The sequence below is a fragment of the Crocodylus porosus genome, unplaced genomic scaffold, assembly GCF_001723895.1.
Source record: "Crocodylus porosus isolate Cpor-Errol unplaced genomic scaffold, CroPor_comp1, whole genome shotgun sequence".
NCBI lineage: Eukaryota > Metazoa > Chordata > Crocodylia > Crocodylidae > Crocodylus > Crocodylus porosus.
In genome coordinates this window covers 62058651-62082714 of record NW_017728950.1, presented here as the reverse complement: position 1 = coordinate 62082714, position 24064 = coordinate 62058651, and the positions used below count along the sequence as shown (strand labels likewise).

The window sequence follows — 24064 nt, the reverse complement described above, 5'->3', positions numbered from 1 at the left end:
GAACTCAATAGCTGTTGTACACTAGTGAAGAAAGCATGGGTATGCAGTAGCGAACATCACAGAGTAATTTTGATTGCTTTACTAAAGGCAAAAAAAACCTTTGATGAGCCAGTTCTCTAAGCATTAATCTTCACAGCTGTATGGCTAGCAGCTTCCACTGATGTGTTACAAGATCACAGGACGCATCTACAGAAGACGTTTACTGTGCAGTAGACTAATTAGCTACACAGTAAATGTCTAAGCATCTACATGTGCAGGGCTATTAGGCTGAAGTAAACTCATAAACTCCATAGCAAGGTAGTACTTGTAAATACAAGTACTATCCTGTTGCAGGGGTACTCTGCAGCAGTGCACATGTAGATGCTTCCCTGCCTCGCTGGGGCACAAGGGTTCTTCAGTGAGGGGGCTGCCTTGCACTGGAGCGCCCTTGTGCCCCAGGCAGCCCCTTTGCAGCCTGTTGAGTCAGGTTGGAGCAGACGACTGGCAGGCTGGGTACCCCTGGGTCCCATGTCAGCTGGGGCTGCTCCCACCCAGCTCAACATGCTGTGGTCCTGGGTGTATGTGTAAACACAGAGCCCAGGAATAATAAACTCTGGCATGATAAGCACAGGAGTTCATTGTGTCACATTAATATGCACGTATGGATATGCGCCCACAGACACTTTATCATGTAATGGCGGTTCTGCCTCATTGGCATTAGTTTTTGTTATGGCTTTATTTGAACATGACTCTGCACAATTAAATGTAATTAGGATGTTACTTTTTATTTTGATGGAAGCGGGATTAGGAACCTTTATCAATCTTTCTTTACACTTACGGATCATAGAAGGCATAACTACAAATCAAAGCTGAAATTCAAAACCTGGAGAAAAATCAATGGAAAACTCAGTTCTCTGCTCTTGAGAATTATATTTTATTTTGGTAGCATTAGAAATATTAACCTCCCCTTGTTGGAAATGGAACGGGAAGTGGGAATGTGATTACAACAAAAAAATAGGGCTTGGGAAACATTTTTTTTGGAGACAGAAGAAACTGAAAAAGAGAAAGTTTGTGAAAAAAGAGAGAGGAAAGGGAACCAAGTTAACAGTTGAAATAAGCACACAGGAAATGACACACAGAGTAATGAGACAGAAAGGCAAAACACTGGGAGAAAGAATGAGGGAAAGAAAGAGAGAAAGAGAGAAGAAAATGAACAAACCAAAAGCAATAGTAGGATATCTCCATACAGGGAGAGATAGAGACAAATTAAAGTGGATACATAGCAAAAGGATTTTTTTTCTAAATGCCTGTACATACTGAAGAAGAGAAAGGAAGAAGAATGGAGCAAACTAACTGCTTTGGAAATAAGTCGTACAATGAGAGATTCCTTAGAAAAGTGATTGCTCTAGACAGCCCCCTGCTTACTCAACAGGTCTTCTCTCTGGGTGCAAACAGAACCATAGATATTGCTGACTCTAGAGACAAAGACATATTTTTACTGATTTTTACTTGTGTTTACACAATAGGAGAGGACTCCTGTTAGGAAAAAAAGCTTCATAAAGCTGTGGCTGCCTTGGGAAATCCATGCTCAAGATACATAGCCCCGCAGTATGTGAGGATATAATAACTCCCTGTCTTTTCTAACCAGCCTTGTAATGTGGAAAAGGCATTTACCTGAAGAACTGGAAGCAACTTGCTTGGATGGATTTGGGTAAAAATGAAGGTTCTGAACCCTCCCCTATTGTGTTACGAGAAATACAAAAAAGCGTTCATGAACTTTTGCAGCCTTTCTGTGCCCACACCAAGCCAGAACTTTGCAAGTATTAAGGACTCAGGAACCCCTGTACTAAATTAAATGTGAAATCAAAGTTTTTGATTCAAAGTACAGTACCAATGTTTAAGAAGGGATCTGATGTATAAGGAGGGAAGGAGAGATGTGAGGAAGGTTTAAGTTAGGAAGGAATGTCTTGCTCAATATATGATTTTCAGATACAGCCAATGGGTAATTATAATCATGTGGGTGATTAGTTTTGAGAAAAAATTTCAACAATCCTTTTAAAGTGAAAAAAGATTTAAAATGGCAGAACCCACATTTTGCTTAGACTTTCCGAAACAAATTCACCATTGGCATGACTAAATATGGGAACTTTTGGATTAAAAGGATTTTTTTTCTTTTGTTGAAAAGATATAAACATTCAAAACCAGGATTGAGAACAGAATAGAGCCTTTCAGTCAAACTCTCACAAACAGCAGTCCTGTAATGATTTCCACCCTGTCACTAACCTCATCAGGGAGCTGTGCATCTTTTGTGTTCATTTATTCATGCTCACAGGTAAATCCTTTGATAGTTGTGGGCAGTGACTTGGGGTGCAGAGAGAGACTACAGAGGTTTGCATGAGCCATATGGCGTTGCTATGGATGAAAAATGGGTGCTGGCAGCAAGTGGAGGGTAAACTTCTCTCTGCACACCCACACCTGAGTTGCTTTGTGCAGGGCTAGTCCTCCGCAGGTATGTCCAACATTCAGAATTCTTTTAATATGAAAAAAGGCTCCTTTGTCAGCTTAGTGCTTGAGGAAAATTATTTGATGCCAGAAGCCACCATTGTGTAGTCTTAAAAACATTTAAGCTTGCTATTGAGTCTTCAGTAAGTACAGGGCCGTTATTATTGGGTAATGTCAATAAAATGAAGGGCACCAGAAATAACACAATAATATAACACAATGATATACAATAAACACAGAAACTTTTTTTTGGCTAACTGGCCTTTTTCTGTTATACTCTACTTAAGAGTTCTTGTTTTCTATCTCCCTCCCATATCTTTCCTCCCTTCTGCCTCTCCCTTTCCATCTCCTATATATTTTTCCATCCTATCATACTTGCTAGCTATTTTATTTTATCCACCCACCCTCCCTTGTATTGCTCTTTCTCTCTTACCAGCTGGAAATAGAAGCTCATTTCCAAGCCTCCTTTATCTCTTTTTCTCTGGCCTCCATTTCTTTGCTCCTGAGATCCCACTCCCAACCTTGGTCAACATTTCACAAAAGTCTCTTACTGTTTTCCCTTCTTAGACTCCACGAGCTCTCTTTTTCCCCCCTTCTCTTCATCAGGAGCTCTTCCTTTTTCAGCAGTCAGGTTTTACGAAATTTCCTATATGTGATCATGTCTACATGTTCATTAATGCACTTCATTAGTGCTTACTTTACATTTAATTTAGTACTTGTATCAGCAAGTACTAAATAAATGTGCAGTAACTAGTTACTGTGCAGAAGTCCCGGCAACCGCCTTTTTAGTGATGCTACTATGCAGTAGCGTATTAGCACTGTCTATGCTTTGATGAGCTACTTCATAGTGTTAGTGGGCTACTGCACAGTTAGCATCTCGTGTAGACATACCCGCTGTATAGGCAACAATTCAAGCTGACTTTTGTAATTTTTGATGGTTGATGGTTGATTTATCTTTTCTTCAGGAGGCTTTTCTCTGTCTTTTTTATGGGATTTGGGCATAGTACATCATGTTTCTAGCAATCTCAATTTGTAGAGGCTTAGAAAATGGAGAGCTTTCTATTCAAACTCACCTTCCTCAGGCAATCACCTCAAGAATTATTTAATTATCTGAGGCCACGTTGTTACGTTGCAAAGTTTAAAAAATGCTTGCACAGATCTTGACAGGATTTGCTGAAATGTGACTAGTGCAATGGGACAGCATTTTGAATGGAAATTTCTCTCAGAGTCTAGAGAGCTGCACCTGCAGTTGCGTAAGTCTGACTGGTCTAAAATAACAGTGGAGGAACAGGAAGCAGTGTAAAGTGGGCCTAGGTAAAATGCAGGTTTTAAAGATAAGTAGTGAAGATGCAAGGGCCTTCCAAAGCCTTCCAAAATTAACCGAAGCCAGATAATCTCTTTTGACTTCTAAAAATATTTAATAATACTGTAGGAAAATACTGTGTTAAAAACATCAATGTCTCCTCTATTTATAGTCAATTAAGTATTGAATGTATTTCTATTAAAGGCAGTTTTATGAGTATGCATGAAAGTGCAGTGTGTCCTGTCCACAATCAGGTATTAAGACAGAAATCTGGCATTCCACTTTATTAGATACTAAATGTCAGAGCAATTTTTGACAGAAGTGCTGAAAGAGACCAAAACAATTTCCTTCACTGCAACATAATCTAAATTGCACTAAAATCTTGACAATCACAATGAGATAACACGCTGCAAAGAGTCAAATTGCACTAAGCCTTTGACAAATGCTATGTATGACAAGTGATCACACTCTGTTCCCAAGGAAGCAAAACATTCAAACAAGTCACATGCACAAAGTGTTTGTGTTCTTGTTCAGAACAAAGCTAGGTACCATGGTGAGATTTCACAAGCAGTAAAAGCACAAGTCTATGCCTACTTCTCTGCTTTGTGCTGGGTCTTTCTCCTCCTATTCCCCTTCACAACTCTTTATCCCATGAGCCTCTGTCACAACAAATATAATAGAATCTGAGCCCAACAAGGTTAGTATTGTATTTTCATTTAATTCATTAATGTTTGTTTTTATTACCTCTTCATTAGATACCTATTCCTGATAAGTGGAACATGAGTGAATATTCCATGAGATAGATTTCAAAACCTTTATAAAGTTTCCATGATAATCCATTTATGAGAAATATACTAAACTTGTAGCAATTTCCCTCGAAGCACAGTGAGCACTGCTGTGATATGCTCACAAACATAAGAAATACTGCAAAAGGCAGCAGAGGCTCCCATGACTAACATATTAACAAAAGGAGACTTCTTCAACCTATTTTGACTTCCAAAACAATAATCACTCTCTTTTAAAAGAAAAGATTTAAATTCAGGAAAGTCTAGTGAGAGACATAAGTCACTGATATGGTTCCAAACAGAAATTAAGGAAAGCAATGGCACCTTTCACTGGGAGAGTATGCATGTATATACACAGCATTGTTATCAGTGTGAATTTGTGAGCCAGGTTATAGATAGATAGGAAAAAGTGGAACAAAGTTAGAAAATGCATCCTCTGCAAAGCTGAATATACTGCCCCTGGAACTCAGACAGCCTAAAGATTTCTTTGCAGACTAGCAAGAGGTGACAAGAACTACAAATGATATTCACCAAACACATGCCTGTATCGTAATCCCTTTCCTCATCTGCCTAGTTCAAAATCATTCTTTCCCTTCTCACTCAAAGGATAAAGACAATACAGAAAGTCAACCCTTTCTGTCACACTAGTTCAAAGGCTGGGGGCTTTTTCTTTGGTTATTTTTGTCTCAAAGAAAGATATGGCTGCTATAATATAGAAGTCAATACAATATTACCTTTGGAGATCAATGCATCTGAATATGATCAAAATTATATTGGATTTTTCTTCCCACCCCTCTCCCATTCCCTAAAACATTTAAAGTCATACAAGGCACAAACAGTTAACATGTTTCAGCAAGGTTATCCCTCTTCCTTGCCCATTTTCTTTTGGCCCTGGGTTAATGATGCTCTGTGAGTTCAGGTGATGACGGTCGGTCCCTTACGTCCCGTCCTTTCATGGATCTGAGATATTTTCAATGCGATAGCTATGAGAGGACTCAGCACAGCCTAGAAGAGATGAAACATAAATAAACTATGTTAAGGAGAAAAGTTGAGAAACACATGATTTTAAATACCTGTTATTAATTTTTCCATCTTGGGAACAGCAGTAAGCAACACCCTGTGAAACGTTACACTCCAAATACAGTAAGTATGCAGAAAGAACAGATACCAGACACCATATTGATAATGTCAAAACACAAGAGTAATTGTAGATTTCTTTGTGAAAATTGCAACACAAAACCACCTAGAGTCACAAACCTGGAATAATTTATGGGTGTAGAGTTGAAACTATATAAATGGTATTTTCACGCACTACATAGTTCACGTCTGGAATTCAGTGCCTCAAAATACTGAGGCAAGGAACTTAGCAAGACTCATCAAAATATTCATATGGCTAAAATCACATGCAACTGTACCAGACACAACATTTAGAAAGACTATGAAATCTCAATCGCTTCAGGTGATGAAACGTGATAAAATATACCCAGCATCTGTCTGTATGTGAGACCAGAAAGGGAAGATGCAGATACGCAACAGTACTATTGCAATTCAACTGAAAAAAGGAAAATTTCAATATTGTTAATTGGTAGTTCCTGGTATTTTCTCTCAGTTAACTGAAGGGCATGCAAAGAAAAAGGGACGGAGATGAGGTTTGTATTGGAACCTCAACTGGGAATTTTCAGACATTATACTATCAGAAGATCAGTACAATATGCTAAAATCCTGGCTTTCAAAACATTGTTTCCTTCCAACTTACCTGAACTTCAGATTTTTTAAAGGGTGGGGAGTTTCTAATTCTTGGTGATTTTTGTTTTAAAATTATCAGTGTTCCTATACAGCTTACGTTCAAATGATCTGTTTATAACTTTAATAATGGTATCACATTGTCACTGTGCCTGCAGCATGTCAACAAGCTTTTTTTGTATAGATTGCTAAATGAAAGGAATAGAGCCAAACTAGTTATGTACACAGTGTGATAAAGTAATGCTATTTCAGCTTTGCTGTGTCATTGGTTGCAACAGAATTTATGGTCAGGGATCATTTTTCAGAACCTCATTAACTGATGACTCTAACATATCACAGTTCAAAAAACTCTTCATGGCTAGGGACAGAAGTTACACATAAACCAGTTCAAGTGATCAGAAATGTGTTTAAACCTGTAACAGAACATAGGTTCAGTGCACATAAACCAGAAGTTCAAAATGGCTGAAACTGGTTTAAGATAAACCTGGTTGAATGTAGTATCAGACTTAACTGATTTGAGTCAAATTGGTTTATGGAACTTCTGTCCCACACCCCTTCCTGGTTTAAGTTAAATCAGAGTCCCACAGCATGCTTTTCAGGCCTGGGCTGGGCTGTCTGCTCCAGCGAGCAGGGCTGGCCCCTCTCCTCCCTAGCTGGAGCTCCAACTGGCTAAGAAGGAGGTGGGGGTTGCCAGGCTTCCCCTGGACTCACCCTGCCCTCACCACTTGCTGCTCAAGTAGGGACCCCCCCCCACCTCTCTCCCATGGCAGAGACCCCAGTGGCATGGACCCCAGCCGGCATCTGGCCATGCCCTCACCATGCTAGCTAATGCTGAGAGGTGTTTGTCTCCTGGAACAAAGGCAGACAGAACAGTGTTCACTTAGGGCTAGAAGCCAGTGGCTTGGAAATGCAAATCCATCCTGCAGATAAGAAGAGCTTGAAACTAATGAGAGAGATGCTTTTATTCTCAATCTGTCAGTGTTCAAAAGGGAACAGAGAGAGGTCTGAGAAATGACTGGGTTTGCAATGAACGTGAACTGAGTGTTGTTAGTTTGCTGCAGACAGTATGAAAAAGGAGGGAGGGGGAGACTGAAAAACCCAGTATCATCAACAGATGCATGTAGCTCACACAAGCAGTACTCCCCCCACTTACCTCAGAGTGCTAGCCATGGGCTGGGGGCTGGCAACACTCCCCACCCCATAAGCAGCGAGCAGGGAAAAGCCTGACAAGGGCTGCTTCCCCCTCCCCCTCCAGGCACACTCTGGCTGGGGGCTGTGCAGGCCAGGGTGGGGGTTTAAACCCCTACCTAATCATAGCGTCCTGATAGGGCCTGGCCATGCCCTCCCCCTCTCAGCTGAGCACTGTAGAAGGGAAGGGAGGGCTCACTCTAACACCCTTCAACTTCTAGCATGAGCCACTGCAAGCATGTGCCTGCATTTTCTGAATAAAAAGTGAATGTCTATCTACTTGCAAATCAGTTGAGTCTTTGCAAAGATTGAATCAATTCAGGTTTGGGCTTTTTGAATGCTTGTCCCTAGCCCATATGTCTAGATTCTACTGTGAGATTGCTGAAATAGAAAACAATGGCACTGAGTTCATGTACACAGTAGCAGAAGATCAATTCTAATACTTGTTGGCAAACACTGCAAAGTGAAATAATAAAAAGAGCCAGTTTCAAAGATCTGGACAAAATCATTCCCCAGCATGGGGATAGCAAAGAAATATCATGGGTGTGTTTGGGTGAAAGGACACTGCCCCACCATAGGAGACAGGGAAATTGGCTTGCAAAACTCCTCAGTCCTGGAGGGCTGTCAGGGCACAGAAGCATCTTTGTCTTCCCACTGGCTTTAGACTTCTTCTGGCTCTGCCCCCATTTCTGATAATGACTGCTCTAAAGCCTCTTTCTGTCTTTCTAAACTGGAGATGTAAAGTTAAAACAACACACCCAATTCTCACCAGTCCTATTAGTCCCCTGATATCATGAGCAATAAAATGCATTTATAAAGTATAAAGACGAAAACAAACGTCCTCCCCGCCTTCCTAACAAACACAAGACATTCAATACTTTGGCTAACAGCCAGTGTCAATTCACTCAGGACTCTTAACTGTTTTCCCTAAGTATTTTACTCCTCTATTGTGGTTGCATGTTTTCAAACATTGCTTAACCACATTATTTGCTTCTTACAAATGCACTCAGAAACTTGGCTACCGACAGAAATTACACATGAACCAGTATAAGTGATTGGAAACTGGCTTAAAAGTGTAACAGAAGTTCAATGCATATAAGCCAATTGCAAAATGGCTGAACCAGGTTTAAGATAGACTTGGATGGATGTAATATCAGACTTAACTGATTTAGGTTAGACTGGTCTATCGAACTTCTGTCCCAGAGCTCCTCCTGACTCAAGTTACCTTGCAGTCCCTCAGCATCCCAGGATGCTTTGTGCCTCCCCTGCTCCCCCCCGCCCCCTGGATGGACAAGCTAGCCTCTGATGCTGGCCTCTGGCCAGCCAGCCAGCCCCATCCCTGAGCTGAAGCAGCAAAGCCTACACTCCCCAGCCTGTGTCCTGCCTGTACCTGTCAGCCCTGGAGCCTGTGTCCAGGAAAATCTCCTGAGGTGTGGGGCTCCTCTTCCATTGGCAGACCCCTGCTGCAGGGGCTGACACCAACCCAGGAGACTGCTTCCCCCTTCCCACCTGCAGGGGCAGAGGAACAGAGCTGCCCAGCCCCCAGCCACAGGAAGCCCTGTGCCAAGGGTGATTCCTTCTCATCCCCTCCACCCAGCTGGCCTGCTGCTCAGCTCCGTACCTGATGAACTGGCAGCTTGTTGGTTCTGAAAAGCCGCATCCTAATGGCATAGTTAAATCCAATCAATCATCCTCAGAAAACAAACTGTTTGTGATTCTGATGCAAAAAAAAAAAATTAAACTGCCCATGTTTGCCTGAAACCTGCATAGATCTTAAGTTTTTTTTGACAAATGTGTCCTGTGTTCATGTCTGTAAGGAAAGCCAAGCACAGGTAAGTGAGTATTCATGGTTTAATCTCAAATATTTCGTATGGCTCTGAAATTCTCTACTCCCAATCTATAATCTAAACCTCATCTTTGAAAAAAACCCCGAGCCTCATAATTTGGTTAATGTCTCCAGCAAAAGCCTGGGAAAAGTTAAAAACAACAACAGCCTATATAGTGAGAGCATGTGCACAGCTTGGGATCCAAAGCATTTTAATAAGCAACAGATAAATGCAACTTTCTTCCGCATCCTTCATGCATCTCTGTATTTTCTCTTGTGGAGTAAGGATGGATGTAGAGGAAAAACCAAATTAATATAAGGCCTTTGGCCAACCTTTGTATTTATGGGCTATTTGCATCTTAAAATGCCCCAGTGTGGGAAGACTTCATAACACAGGGCCAGATGCTGTTATTTACATTGCCAACTGTAAGATATTAAGCACTACCTATTTTTCTACTGTCTTCTATTATCACACAGAAAAATAACAAAAGTAACCCAGTTATTAAAAGAATGTCACAGCAAGGCAAAGATCCACAGCTATTAAAGCTTTATAGCCAAGTACAGACAGTCAAAAAGCCTGAGGCAGAATGGATTCAGCCTTTGTTGGTTCCTCCAAGCTGCACAGATTGAACCAATAAGGAACTGAACTGATGTTCAATTTTCAGTTGGGAAAGGTAGAGAAAGGCCTATACTGACCCAGTCCAGAAGGTCAGGACTGCTATAGCCCACCTCCCAGCCTGGCCACCACTGTGAGCACAGCTGAATGGGGACATCCCTGATTGGCTACTCAGCACGCGCCCCGCCAACCCTATGCTGTCTCCCTGAAGGGGAGTGAGCCCCCATGCTGTTACCTGTCAGCTCTGTGCCCAGCTTGCTGGACTTACACAGGCCTTTTTCTATTCTGCCCCCCTACCTCATCTAACCAGAACCAAGCAGAAGAAAAGTTTAATAGGCAGCTCAGGTTGTACATTCCCCGGTCCCAGTATGGGAGGCCTATTTAAACTTAATTGACTAAAACTTGGTTGCCTGGTTAGGGAATGCTGAGGCAAGAGACCGAGTCAGAGGGGGTATAGGCAAATTTTGAACAATGGTTAAGGGTTCATCACAACGTTCAGCCCGTTATAGCCCTAACCACAAATGTTGTCATACTTCTCCCGGGATGACTGGTGGAAGTCCTCCCCACAAAGTTTATGAATACTCCAAGTAATCCCCTTAAGTATGTTAAAAGACCACAGTAAGATCTGAAAGTCATGCTAAGCTGAGGCTTATTCACAACAGGTAAAATACAAAACATTCATGCCGGTTTAACAGTGCAAGCAGAGCTAGGCCATCTGAGAAGAAACAATGTGGTATCCCTTCCAGTATATCTTTTATATTTATAATCATTTCAAGCTGGCTCCTACGTGTCTGGTTACTCCTTAAAACTTTATGTCTTTCCTGGCTGTTAATCAGTTTCTTGAGATGTTCCAAACCAGATAACCTCTTGTCACTGAAAAAGGTAATTCATGTAAATTGAAACTGTTTATATAACAGGATTTTCCCAGTCAATTATGGCTTGGGAACCTCTTGATTTACACAATTAAAAGAATGCTTTGAAGAGGCTGGACTAAGGGTATAAGAAAGCTGTAAAGCAGAAAAGTGTGCTTCAAGAGGGAGAAATCTCTCTGACACTATCCACTGTTGTTCTCAAGAAGCTGGGATAAGCAGACTGTCTCTTTCGGTCACCTGTTTAACCTTCAACGATCATCCTAGGAACTTTGCCTGTCAACAAAACACCCAAGTGCCTTGGAACAGTTGGATTCCAGTTCTTACTCTTCCTCTTTCTCTCTTTTTTCTTTTTCTCTCTAGGCATAGCTTTCTGAACATGAATTTTATTAGTTAAGCTTGTGCTAGGTTTCCCCAAATACTCAATTAAACCAGGGAAATATTGTAATTGTTTTTGTTTGTTTTTTCTTGCATGTCTATTACTACTAGTACCATTATAAATTTCATATACTTAGCAATAAATAACTTTTATAATCAAACTGGTGGTAACCGGATATATTTTTCCTTCTCTACTTCCTCTGATTCAGAGGCACTCTGTTCACCTCCGTGCTTGCATCTGACCGCATTTTATTATTACCTTAATGAACTGATTCCTGGCATATGAGGGTGTCAGTCTGTACATGCTGATCAACCTGGCTGGGCCAGGCACATCACGTTAATCTCTGTGTATGCATGCATGTATTTGATTGATTTGGTGGCTGGAGGAACCCAGCCCCATTGAAACTGCGTCCTGCAAGATAGCTCCATTGGGGGTGAGGACTTGCAGAAGGGAAAGATACAGCTCCATATAGAAACATAAGTAATACAAGCAGCATATTGATAGAATTACAAAGACCCTAAAATGTACCCCTAATAAATTAGCACACCCCAAAGTGGTAAGCAAATCTGGTAACAATGCCCCTAAGTGCCAGTCCACCTGGGGGAAACCTCCACCTTAAGTGGGTTTCCCCAGCCCAGAGCTGTCCCAGGGAGCTAAAGGGAAGTCCCCACTTTCCGCTCAGCTACTGCCACAGGAGGGAGGGAGAGGGAGTTCCCTGGGCTGGGTACCTGCCCGTGCAACCAGGTGTGGGGGTACTAAGGATAGGGTGGTCACTGGTCCTGTTTTACACCAGACCATCCTGTTTTTAAACCCTTCCTCTGTCCATTTCTAAATGAGGAATGGACTGCAAGAAGTCCTGTTTTTCAGGTCATTGGTGGAAATACATATTATTCATTTCTCGTCACAATTCTACTGGTTGTGCCTAGAGGTAGGGTGGTACACAGCCATGAGGAGTAGGGTTCCATGCCAGTCAGAGAGGGAGGGAGGTAGCTAGCCTTTTTGTGGTGGCCCTGCCCCTTGCTGCTGACTGGCCCAGGGGTCCAGTGCCCCCACCCCTCACTGCTGATTTGCTGAGGCTAGCCCTGCCCCTTGCCACTGATTGGCTGAGGGGGGCAGTGGTTCCCCCCCTGCCCCAACCAAGGGGATGTCCTGTATTCTGGGGATGACTAAGTGGCTACACTAACCGGGGAACCCTCACCTCAGGGGCTTTCCCACTCTGCACTGTGCAGAACCCAGCTGGTGGGGCAGGTGCCAGACCAAGTGGGTGCATCCCCACTGGCCCAATCCCCACCCACTCACTGGGTTGCAAGGGGGTGAAAAGCACCTGCCATGGGGGCTTCTCCCCCACCACCCTACACTATGCAGATCCAGGCTGGGGGTGGGGATCTGGAGATCTGTTCACCTGCCCCCCAGTCCCACTAGGCTGACAGGTGCAGGCAGGAAGCAGGATGGGGAGCAGATGCTTTATTACCTCAGCTGCATGACAGTTGTAGGTGGAGCCAGCCCTGCTCTGCTGGAACAGACACACAGCTCAGGGCTGCAAAGCATCCTGGAATGCTAGAGGACTGTGAAGTAATTTGAATTGGGAGGGGATCTGGGACAGAAGTTTCATAACCTGGTTTTACCTTAATCAGTTAAGTCTGATACTATATCCATCCAGGTGTATCTTAAATTGGGTTCGGCCATTTTGAAACCTGTTTCTGTTAGCTGAACTTGTGTTGTTACAGGTTTAAACCAGTTTCCAATCACTTAAACTGGTTTATGTACAACTCCTGTTCCTAGCCTATGCAGCTGCTGCACAGGATCCAGGGGTACGATCTACCCCCAGCAGTACACTGGAGTGGTTTAATTATCTCACCAATGGGTGTGTCTACATGTTCATTAATGCTCAGTAGTTACTCTACATTAAGATTAGTGCTTCTATAATCAATCACTAAATTAATGCTCAGTAATTGGCATTACTGCGCAGGAGCGCTGGCACATTCCTTTTTAGTGACGCTACTGTGCAGTAGCCTAATAGCACTGGACAATAGCGTATTAGCACTGCCTGTGCTGTAATGTGCTACCGCACAGTATCATTAGGCTACTGCAGTTAGTGTCTCATGTAGACGTGCCCTATGTTACACAAATCTAACTGCAGAATTCTAACCTGAGTTACAGTAGCAAGGGCCTATAGAACTCGGTTTTCTGGGACAGTTATTAATTCTTCCATGTTAGAGAGAGAGAAACAAGTAGTTCAAATGTAAACAAAAGTAACCTAAGGTTTGATGTCTTGGGGTTACATGAAGATGGCTGATTTACCAAATGTTTTTCTTTAGCTTCCTCTCCTTCTACTCTCTCTTCTCCAATCTAAATTTCTCCACTTAAGTTTTCCCATCTGTTAAAGAATGGATATAGTACTTAGCTGATTCACTGGGAAACTGTAAATCTTAAACCCATTCCCACTCCAGATCTTTTCTGTTTTTAAACATTACACAGCATGAGCTCTGGACCATTTCTTGTGGTGATGTATTCTACATTAGACACCAGATAGAGAGGTAGTTTCTCTGATATCAGGCAGAAGGCAAGATGGCACTTTAAGCCCCCTCTATACTTGCAGGTAAAGGCACAATGGAATCTAATGCATGATCCACACAATTGTATCTCCTGCCTTGCTATATGTACATGGCAAGAGGCATGATTGTGCATTAGATCCCATCACAACTTATTGCTGGTGCAGGGGGCGCCTGATCCTGGGGTCCCCCTCAGAGGCAAATTAAGATTTAATGGGACCCTGGGCTCCAGTGGGGGAGGGGCCCTTTCCCCACCTGGTGCTGCTGCTGCCAAGGGCGAGGCAGGGTGGGCATCCATGCCCCATGGGCTGGAGTGGCACTGGGGAGGAGGTCTGAGGGGTCTATAGCCACCCCAGAATTCATCTTAGCCCCCCTGTAGCCACCCTCCCAATGCTGCTGTCCACCCACCTGCCCTGCGCAGCTGAGCCTGCAAGGTACAGGACTTCCGGCAGGGGTGGCTTGAGACTCTTCCTGGTAGGGGACAGGGCCAGGGCTGGGCTCAGAGCAAGAACGAGCAGGGAGGGCTGTTCAGGGCAGGTGGCAGTGGCACTGGAAGGGTACATGCCCACCTCTCCTCCCTGCCCCTCACCCCTCCTGCCATGGCTGGCAGAGACAAGTGGGCTAAGGGTGGATGTGGGGTGCCTGCTGTGGGCTCGGGACTCTCTGCCCTGCTGCCTTTGGGCTGGGATCCCTGCATCCCCTGTCCACAACTGTGCAGCTTCTGGAGCACGCATGCTTCCCGGGTCTCGCTCCTGACAGCCCCAAGCATCTCTTGAAGGCTACAATGCTGACTGTCTGCAAGAGGGAACCTGCCATTTCCCACAGGAACCCAGGCACCTAGAGGGGCCCTGATGGCAGGGGCCCCTGGGCCAGGGCCCTGCCATCCCATGCAGTAATCCACCTATGCTCCCCCTGCATCAGCAAGAAAAAGCTCCTGCAGCTAGGTGCCCCCTCAGCTGAAGGGCTCCCTGCTGTGGGGCTGCCCCACACACTTCTAGGGCTTGGGGATCACAGCAATTGTGATCCCTCAGGCCCAGGGATTTTATGTTAGGTATTGTAGGCATGGTGTATCCTTGCAGCTGGGAACCCTGACAGGGCTCCCAGCCACAGGGGAAAGAAAGACCCTGTTACACACATGCAAATTAAAGCTTGATAGCAACCAGCTATAAGGTAAGCACATATTTTCAAGGTCTAACTTTATAGCTGGTTGGATCTTTTTATTGTGTAATAGCTACTTTGCATGTGTAACTGGTCTTAAGGAAATTGCACAATTAGCCAGTTAATTGTGCAATACCGGTAATGTATCGAGGGGGCCATAGAGCATTCATACACATACGTTTGTCTGCTCCGTCTGGTGCATTAGAGCAGACTCGATTAATTGAGTCCGCTCCGCACATGAGCTGACACACCCAGTGCTGCATCACTTGCATTTGTATGCAATGGTGATGCATAGAGGGTGCACGGTGGTGTAAGCGCCAGCCGGGGAGTGGGAGCACCGGATGTAGGCCACGGCCACTTCCAAGAGTGCTGTGGCTACTTCCAGAAATGGTGTGGCTACTCACTGGACAGTAAGTTTTGGTGCAGGGGGACCCCCTCCCCCCCAGTTGGCAAGATTGGCTGTGGGGAACCCCCCTGGTCGCTGACTGATCACTGGGGGGGGACACGTGCCCCTCCTGACTAAGGTGGCACCAGTTGCCCATGTTTGTATGAACGGCAAAATGCTTGTCAGCACTGAGAAAATAGTGGTGGTGAGCTTTTGAACTAAAGTACCTTCAATGTGTTTTAGTTCAAAAGCATGCTTCTGTTTTCTTAGCGCTTGTCCACATTTCACCATTTATAGAATTGAGTGTGCTGCTGGCACTGTGGTGCAAAGGTGTACAAATGCCTTTAGAGACTAACTGGTTCAGAGAAGTATATGTTTTCTTAGGTGATAGACTAGTTCCTGAAATGCTATGAATGGACATGGAGAAAGTAGGGGTTCTAAAGAGAAAGGAATATAAATACAAAGGATAGGGAAATGGGAAGGAAAGGATGGGGGAGGGCTATGTAGTTGGGTTGAATAGATCAGCAGAGATTAACAAAGCAGTTAACCCATTGAGGGACATAGGAGTTATAAAAGCTAGTCCAAGTAACAAGATAAGAATCCATAATCCCTGCTGAGACCATGCTCAGCACAATACACACTGCAGATGACTTTTTGTTCTGCAATTTCATATTCAAGTTGGTTTTTAAAGCTTTGTTGTTTAAGAACACATACTCTGAGGTCAGCAGTAAAATGTCCAGATTAAAGTAGTCTGGCATGTGTTTTCTTTCTTTCTTTCTTTTTTTTTTTTACATAGCAGTTGATTGGTTTCTATACAGTGTGGTGCTATAGACCCAGATGCCAGCCACGCTCCCTCATCAACACACAGAAGAAGCCAGGACAACACACACATGATGCAGAACAATTCATGGAAAAATTGAAGAAATTACTAAATAAGCAAATATGAAATAGACCTAGTATTTGTTACAAACTACCATACTGGTATATGAATGCAAAGCAGGTTGTATCTCCAGCTGTGTTTGTACCATAGTGCTTTGCATGTAGCTCAGCTTGCCTGACTTAGGCAGATTCCTGCTGGATCTTGCATTCCAAAAACAGACATTGTTTGGGAGAGTGACATTCATGTCACTACTTTGCAATGTGGCTGACCTGGCTATCCTACAGCATCAAGCTCTCTTAGCCTGTGTTCCTCCACTTAACAGTATTTCATTGGTCAAAGTGAAGTGATGCACTCACTGTCTGAGGACATGAAGCTGACAGTGCTGCTCTTCTGCATGCTCTGCTGGCTGACTCAAGGGCAGTGATAATAATGGCAATCTCAAAGGTCAGGAGACCAACTGTTCTGCCCACAGCAGCGAAGAAGAGAGTGTGTGGGGGGGATGGGAGTGTGCAACACTGAAATGTAACATGAGTTCTGCTTGGAAACTGACCTCCAAACACTTAATTCATTTTTAGTTCATCTGAAGAACTGGGACGCAAGGCACATGTTCAATAAACACATTTTCATGTTCACGTGAACTCTAACAATTATTGTCACAAAATGTATTTTAAAAATATCTAGGTGATAGATATGAGCCTGAAATGCTTGCAGTGTTTCCAGATGTCCTCAGCATGGCATACTGTGAAGTGACCTAGTGCTGGACTGGAAGCTAAATTTGAATGACAAGAAGCACACAATGTTATACAAAAGAATGATCAAAGAGTTGAAATCCCTACTGCCACTATGATTCACCTACCCACAAACTATATGGACTATAACAACAAGTGAAAAAAACTGCAAAAACATGCTTGACACTTTCTATACATTTTAATATTTACCTGTATCCCTCCCTAAAGGCTCCTCAGATTACTTCAAAACACCTTCAAATAGACAGAATGTAATTTTCTAGCAAGTTATGCTGGTTCTTTATTGCCCAGCGTTGTTAAATACATAGAAACGGATGTTTCCTGCTCAGTAATTCTATGGAACATAAAAGCATGGGACTGTGAGAGACCTCCTGGGTTAATGAGTGCCTATCATAGGCATCACAGCATATTATCCCATTTTTTGAACTGATCTACCCCCAATCTTTAAAATAGGCAGTTTTTTGTCCCTGCTATTATTATTGGAAAACTGTTTTATAACCTCACTCCTGAGATTTTTTTCTCTTCTGTGTCAGTAGTTACAACAGACAAAGGATAAAGTTTGTCATGGAATACTGCTAATCTAAGTTTTCTATAGATGGTCAATGTGACAAAGCATCTAGTTCAAGTATGTCTATGGAAATATAAAACAATTTATGATACTTGTGATCACTTTGTCCTTTCCCTGTAGAAAACCTGGCACTGAGGTACAGAACCCTTAATGGGATTCCTATGCACTATCACAATGAAACAACAGATGACAATACTGTAAAAACAATAGCACACAATACTCTGTGTTGAGAAATAGTACATACTTGAAATAATCCAACCTTTTTTTTCTGTGCTCTTCCCTATGACTGCATGACTACACCATTTGAGATAACTTTAACCATCAAACCAAATCAAAAGAATTACATAACAACTGACTTTTTTTGGTCTTAATAACCACTGATATTTTTTAACTTCATATTTCAAGCTTCATGTTAAGACCTTATCCAACTTCAAAAATTGTACCCAGGTAGCTTGGCAAAGGACAAATAAATATTGGCCTTCTGTTATAATCTGTACACATAATAAATGTGGGGCACTTCATAAATGGAAACTACAATGAAGATAAGGTTCATCAATATCTTAATTTAATATGATACACCTTCTTGGCTAATCTGCTATACCTTTCATCTGTGTTAAATTTAGCATAAACAACTGTTGAATTATATATTAAGGAAAACCGTGCCAATACACAAAAGTTCAAGGTACTAGATAATAATAAGCATTAGCTAACTGTTTCTATTGAATGATAAGAAAATTAATTGGCCTCCATCTGCATGGCCTTTAATACCCTTTGCTTAGTAAGCAAGAAAACAGTCTTCTTAAAGGGAAAACAAGCGCCAAGTGGAGTAGATGTTGACTTATTATCAAGTAATTGTTCTAATTTTAAGGAAAACTTTCAAAATTAAAATTGTACAAGAGCTTTTAGTTTGTTTAGCAACTATCTGGCAGTGTAGTTAACAATTCTATGAAATAAAAATGCTCAAATTCTCCAATATATTTTGCATGTATAGTCACAGATAGTTTTTTTTTTTTAAATCAGGGTCTGTGGTGGTGATGTTTATAGACCACTGTAAAGGCTAGTTCCTGGCTGGCTAGTAGTTGAGAGTTGTGGGAAGTGGGGATCCCTTCCTTAGCCATTCAAAAAGCAGCCTCTCTGTTCACTTCACCTGATCACTCATACCCAGAAGCACTGCATATTCATTTTTATCTAGAACCTTGGACTTGTGTATCAGCCTGTCTATTTTTTCTTCTTTATCAATCAATTGGCTATGCTAAATTTAACCTACGTAAAAAGTGTAGTAGATTAACTGTATGGGAGAAAATGCTATAAATCAGGGATTGCCAACCAGGGGTACACGTACCCCTGGGGGTACCTGGGAAGGCCCCAGGTGGGTACGCAGAAGTGGCACAGAGAAGCAGGGGCGCTTCTGGTTTCCACCAGTGGCAGGGGCACTTCCGGTTTTGCCATCTGGTTTTGCCACTGTGCGTGGGAGACCTCCCTTCCCTACACCCATCTACCAGCCAGGGGACTCCCTGCTGCTTGACTGGCCACTGGGGGCACACCAACCAAAAAAGGTTGAAAACTCCTGCTATAAGTAGTATTTTAGTGACCTTGAGGTACACTGGTAGCTTCAATTTAGTGATCACCCCATTTTTATGGTCTATTTGTAAATTGGAATAAAACACCTTAATCAACCTTTTTTTCTGCCTACCTACCAGAGTACAATCAGTGATATTGGAACCTTTTAAAAGGAAGCTGTAAAATTAAAAGTTAGAGAGACCAGAAAGCCAACATACTACTCTTGTTGGCATGGAGCTACCATATTTTGATTCAGTGGAAGAAATAGTTTCTCGAGGCCATAACCAGTTGGCATAGTTTGAATAAACCTGAGAATGCTTAATGAATTCCAGACCTTTCATAGTACTGATCAGAGGAGCCACAATCCGTTCCTTCAGGGTTTCTGTACTTAATTTTGGCCACATCTAAGAACCCTACTTCAAATGCAATTGCTGACAAATTTTATTCCAATGAAGCTGAAGAGAACACTGATGGTGCTGTACTTGTAGGCATTAGATTACACATGCACTCTATCCTCAGAGGTGGCAATAGTAAGGCTCCTGTCTAGACCTTGTGAAGTTTTTCAACCTTGACAGCAATTTCTGTTTATTTCCAGCACTCCAAAAGTGGTAAAAATCAATTGATACTTATGCCACCAAAATAAGTGAAAGGAAAAGAGTAGAACAAACCACCATACTTACATCCACAAAACTTGCAATCATCCCAAACACATTGTAAAAGCTGTAATCTACAGTCAGGCCCTCAGACACCATTGCACCTACTCTAAGAAGAATACTTGCAATACCCACCTTGCCAATCTGGAATCTCCCTTTATACAGCAAGGACACTACATCAGAGAAATAGAACATGTCTTTTAAAAAGCCACCCAAATACTTCACAGAAACCTTCCACCATGGGCTGACCCAGGACTTTGAAAAGTGGAGTGCAGATGGTATGGTACATCATAACATATGACACATTTCTTTCTAGTTAAAGAGAAACTAGAAGCTTTACTAACATGCTAGGTGGCTAGAGCTGTATTATTCAGTTTAAGATTGAAGCAACAACAATTATAACTTTATTGGAATGTATATTAATTTTTATACATAATATATGATATGGCAAAACACAACAAAAGAGGTAAAAATAATCAAAAGATGTTGTTTCATCAGTTCTGTAGTCATTAGAATTAAACATTTATTTTTCAAATTCATAAAACACAATCTAGCATTTCTGATTATTTTGACAGTGCATCCAATGCTTCATTGGAAGTTAATTCCACATCTGATTAATGTTTCCATGGGTAAGTGTTTTTAACAAGGAGCTAATAAGAAATAATAAGAGCTACATTACCAGAGCACCTAACAGACAGCAGAAGAAGAGGACAGTTTAATCAGTGGAACATCAAACCATTAAAAAGGAGAGAGGGTCATTAACACCTGTGGAATTAAGACTTTAGAAGGAATCAAGTAGATTATAATGAGCCATGAAGTCAATTGACTCTCTCATTGCTGCCTAAATATAAATGCTGCTGCCAGGCAGTTGGTTTTAAAGTTTGGGTGGATCAGAAATCAAAACTATATCACTGTACCTCCCCTGGATCTATCCCTACCTATGAAGAAACAGACCTATGATTGCACATCCTGGTAGTGACATACCATGCTACACTTGAACTGACTAGAAGAATCAAATAATTACAACCTATATTTGATAAAGGTCAGACCTTGAGAGAAATATTTGCCGTCCTTCAGCTCCTAACTTTCAAACAACCCCCTCACCTTGCCTAACTCATTATCAGAAGAATACTCCCCACTGTTCACCAGACACCAAACGAAACACAGCCCTGCCTTAACAACAGATGCAAAACCTTGTTAACACATCACTGTTACAACAATCAACACCCCTCAAAATAGATCCATCAGAATCCATGGATCCTACACATGCCTTGTCCAAAATGTGGTATATCTGATCCAATGCTCCAAATGCCCTCATGGTAACTATGTGCATAATAAACTAGACAACAACTATCCAACAGAATAAACTCTCATAGCATATAAAAGTTAGAGACACACAAACACCAGTGAAAACGTGTTTTTCACAGAACAATCACTCCCTTTTTTATTTCATTATCATTGAGCCTCAGGTAAGTTTACAAGGTACCTTCAAAACGTATGCCTGGAAACTAAAATTCATAAGGTGGTTGGACACTACGAACCAAAGATTTAACAATGATATTGCCTTTATGACACACAATAACCTACCTGATTGCTAAAATTCTTCCTTCACACTATGGGTAATAATGACCCTTTTCTCTTCCACTAATCAAGCTATCTTTTCTTCTGTCAAATGTGTATCTGCTGCCCATGGTACTTACTTGCTTCTCCAATTTTGCAGCCCTCCATATCCAGTTTTAATCACTGCTGTTTCTGCTTCTTCTTTCAGACCTGATGACCTTCACATTCAAAGGTATGCCTAAGCCGATCAAAAACATTCAGTTGGTCCATAAAAGATATCACCCACACCAATCCTTGCCTCTTCCATTAATGACTATAAATATTTCTATTCACTGCTGCTGATACTATATATGGAAAGAAAACCGAAGAATTTTATATCTATTTTGTGAACTGCAATCTGAGAATCAAAAGAGTAAGACAACTAGGCCTGGTCTTTCCCTTCTGCTCAGGTGACAAAAATAAAAGGGAAAAGACTAAATGACAACTTAAGTCATCCTACATTTCCGCACCTCACTGAAGTAATAACAGGTAGGAACACTAAAATATGACACAGAAAGATAAACAAAATACTCCTGCTAACAGCAGCCTCGCCAGGTAGAATTTATCTGAAAAGAAAGAAAACGTTCTTTTTTTCATATTTTTCTCCCTGAATCTGGAATATCGAAATCAAAGAAGGAAAAAAGAAGAATCAGTCAGTTTTTATTCCCCATAACATACAGCAACTTTCCAAATGATTGTCTCTCAACATGTATGCTAGAATTTGCATTGAATGTGAGGAGGATGTTGATGAAATCATCCAAATCAATTTTATATAGCCACTCAACTTAAAAAGGAACAGAAAAAAAGGCTTCAGAAGAACCCAATTGATTGCTGACAGATGATAATATCATTTTTTTACATGAAATAAAGGCTGACCTCATAAACAAACAACTAGAATTATACAAGGACAGAAAGTAGCAATTTACACTTGATAATTCAGAGACTGTGGAACCGTTCCATTATTTAGCCAACATAACTGATCCCAAATAAAAACATCAGAAGTATTGTCCAGAACAGTAAGAAGAGGCTGCAGTGTAGCTCATGGAACACAATACTGAGATCCTTATCAACAGATTTCTACCCCAACTATTTATTTGCAAAGGAGACTATACTATAGTTCCTCAAATGAAAATGGTGAAAAAATAGGGAAATATGAATAACAAAAGGTTGGGAATTTGAATGAAGAACAATGTACTATTTTAATGACTTTCCTTCCTTCTAAGCCAGTTTAGCATTAATCAACAGCATGTATATATGTTTAGCATGTTCTCTTTGAGTCTCCATTCTACTAATTAGTGTGGACTCCATATCTTTTACTTATAAGATTGCAGATTTTTCAATATGACTCTCTTTTTATGTTTAAGGAATAAACAGGCTTACAAAACAGTTCTCAAGCTTTCATACAACTCTTGTGGTTTCCTAGTGAGTCCCAGGACCCCCACAAGATACTCATTAATATGTCCAGGCAGTGGGGGAAAAAACACAACTAGTCTAAGTGTAATTGTATGACTTTTCAGAATTCTGGGTATAAAACTCTTCATTTTTCCATATCAGAGCTGTCCAATTGGTGGTCCACAGCAGCTACCATGTTGCCCACAGGCCACTGCAGCCATCTCTCCCATTGCTGCCTGGCAGAGGAAGGCCCAAGACAGGGTCCTGTGCTACCAGCACTACCGATGACGAGGGTAGGGATTCTGGGATTTGCCCCTGCAGCATAATGCCCACATGATGAATCTTAGATTATATATCAAGAAGCAGCAAAGTGAAATGAAAATATTTTAAATTACGTAAGGAGGTTCCAGTTTATTTCTCTGGAGGCACTTGGGTCTGGGGTAAATAAGAAAAAAAATCCATTCACAACTCAAAAGCAATATTAAGTTTCTGAGGTTCAAAGAACACTCAGGAAGTGGGTTACCAAAAGATGTTCAGGCACAGCGGCTGACAAAAATCCCTGCAAATAATATATAAATACCTTCTGCATATGAGAAACCACATAACTAAGCACAGCTCAGGGGACTATAAATATATAAAAAATGTTTTGCAGGTACAGGTGGCTGTGCAATAAGTTTGGGACATATGCTTGGAGCCAGAGGTGTGACAACCAGATTTGGCAGGATGGGCTACAGAAGTGGCAGAGGTGGCTGCAGCAGTTGGGTTAGTAGTGACATTCTTACATCCTTGCTAAGTAAGCACTCAGGGCTGGTAGCCCACCCCTTGTTATGCTACTCATTGGTGAATATGTATTTTTAAGATAAGTGACACTTATGTGACTGCCTGAAAACTCTGTCCTAGAACTTCTATGTTTACAATGGAATCATACTACATTAAAAATTACGGTTGACAAACAGCAATTTTCTTTTACCATTTTCATTAACGAGGTGACCTGTGATATTTAGTGTGCTTGTGGTAAAATCTGCCTACACAGGAATCCAAAAAAGAAAATTTTATATAACACATCCTAGCAGGAAAATAGGTCATTTGGTATTTTGCATATCTAAATATAACAAGCTGTAATAACATATATGAATTTCAGAGCAAAGTCTCCTTATCTCTTGCCATTAAGTCAGCCATTACCATTTGTTAGGAGTTGCTACTTTTGGAAGAATGTGAGAGCCAGAATAGAGATAATGTAATTTTACTGCTTGGAATAAATGTGGTGTTGGATCCAAAGATATGTGCGCCTTAATGTCTAGAAGGAGGAAGCATTGTGGGAACACTTCAAAAAAGGGAAAATACTAACTTTTTTTGGTACGCCGTTCTGCTTCCCTCACATC

General features: G+C 41.7%; 1 protein-coding gene across 1 annotated transcript in view; it reads right to left on the bottom strand.

Annotated features, from left to right (window-relative positions):
• Positions 1-3615: 3615 nt before the first annotated feature.
• The window catches only part of PGM5 (phosphoglucomutase 5), a 133224-nt gene continuing 112775 nt past the window's right edge, over positions 3616-24064 (bottom strand). The window contains exon 11 of the mRNA XM_019555263.1: positions 3616-5574. Within this exon, the coding sequence (XP_019410808.1) occupies positions 5485-5574 (90 nt within the window). The 3' untranslated portion in view covers positions 3616-5484. The remainder of the gene's footprint in view (positions 5575-24064) is intronic.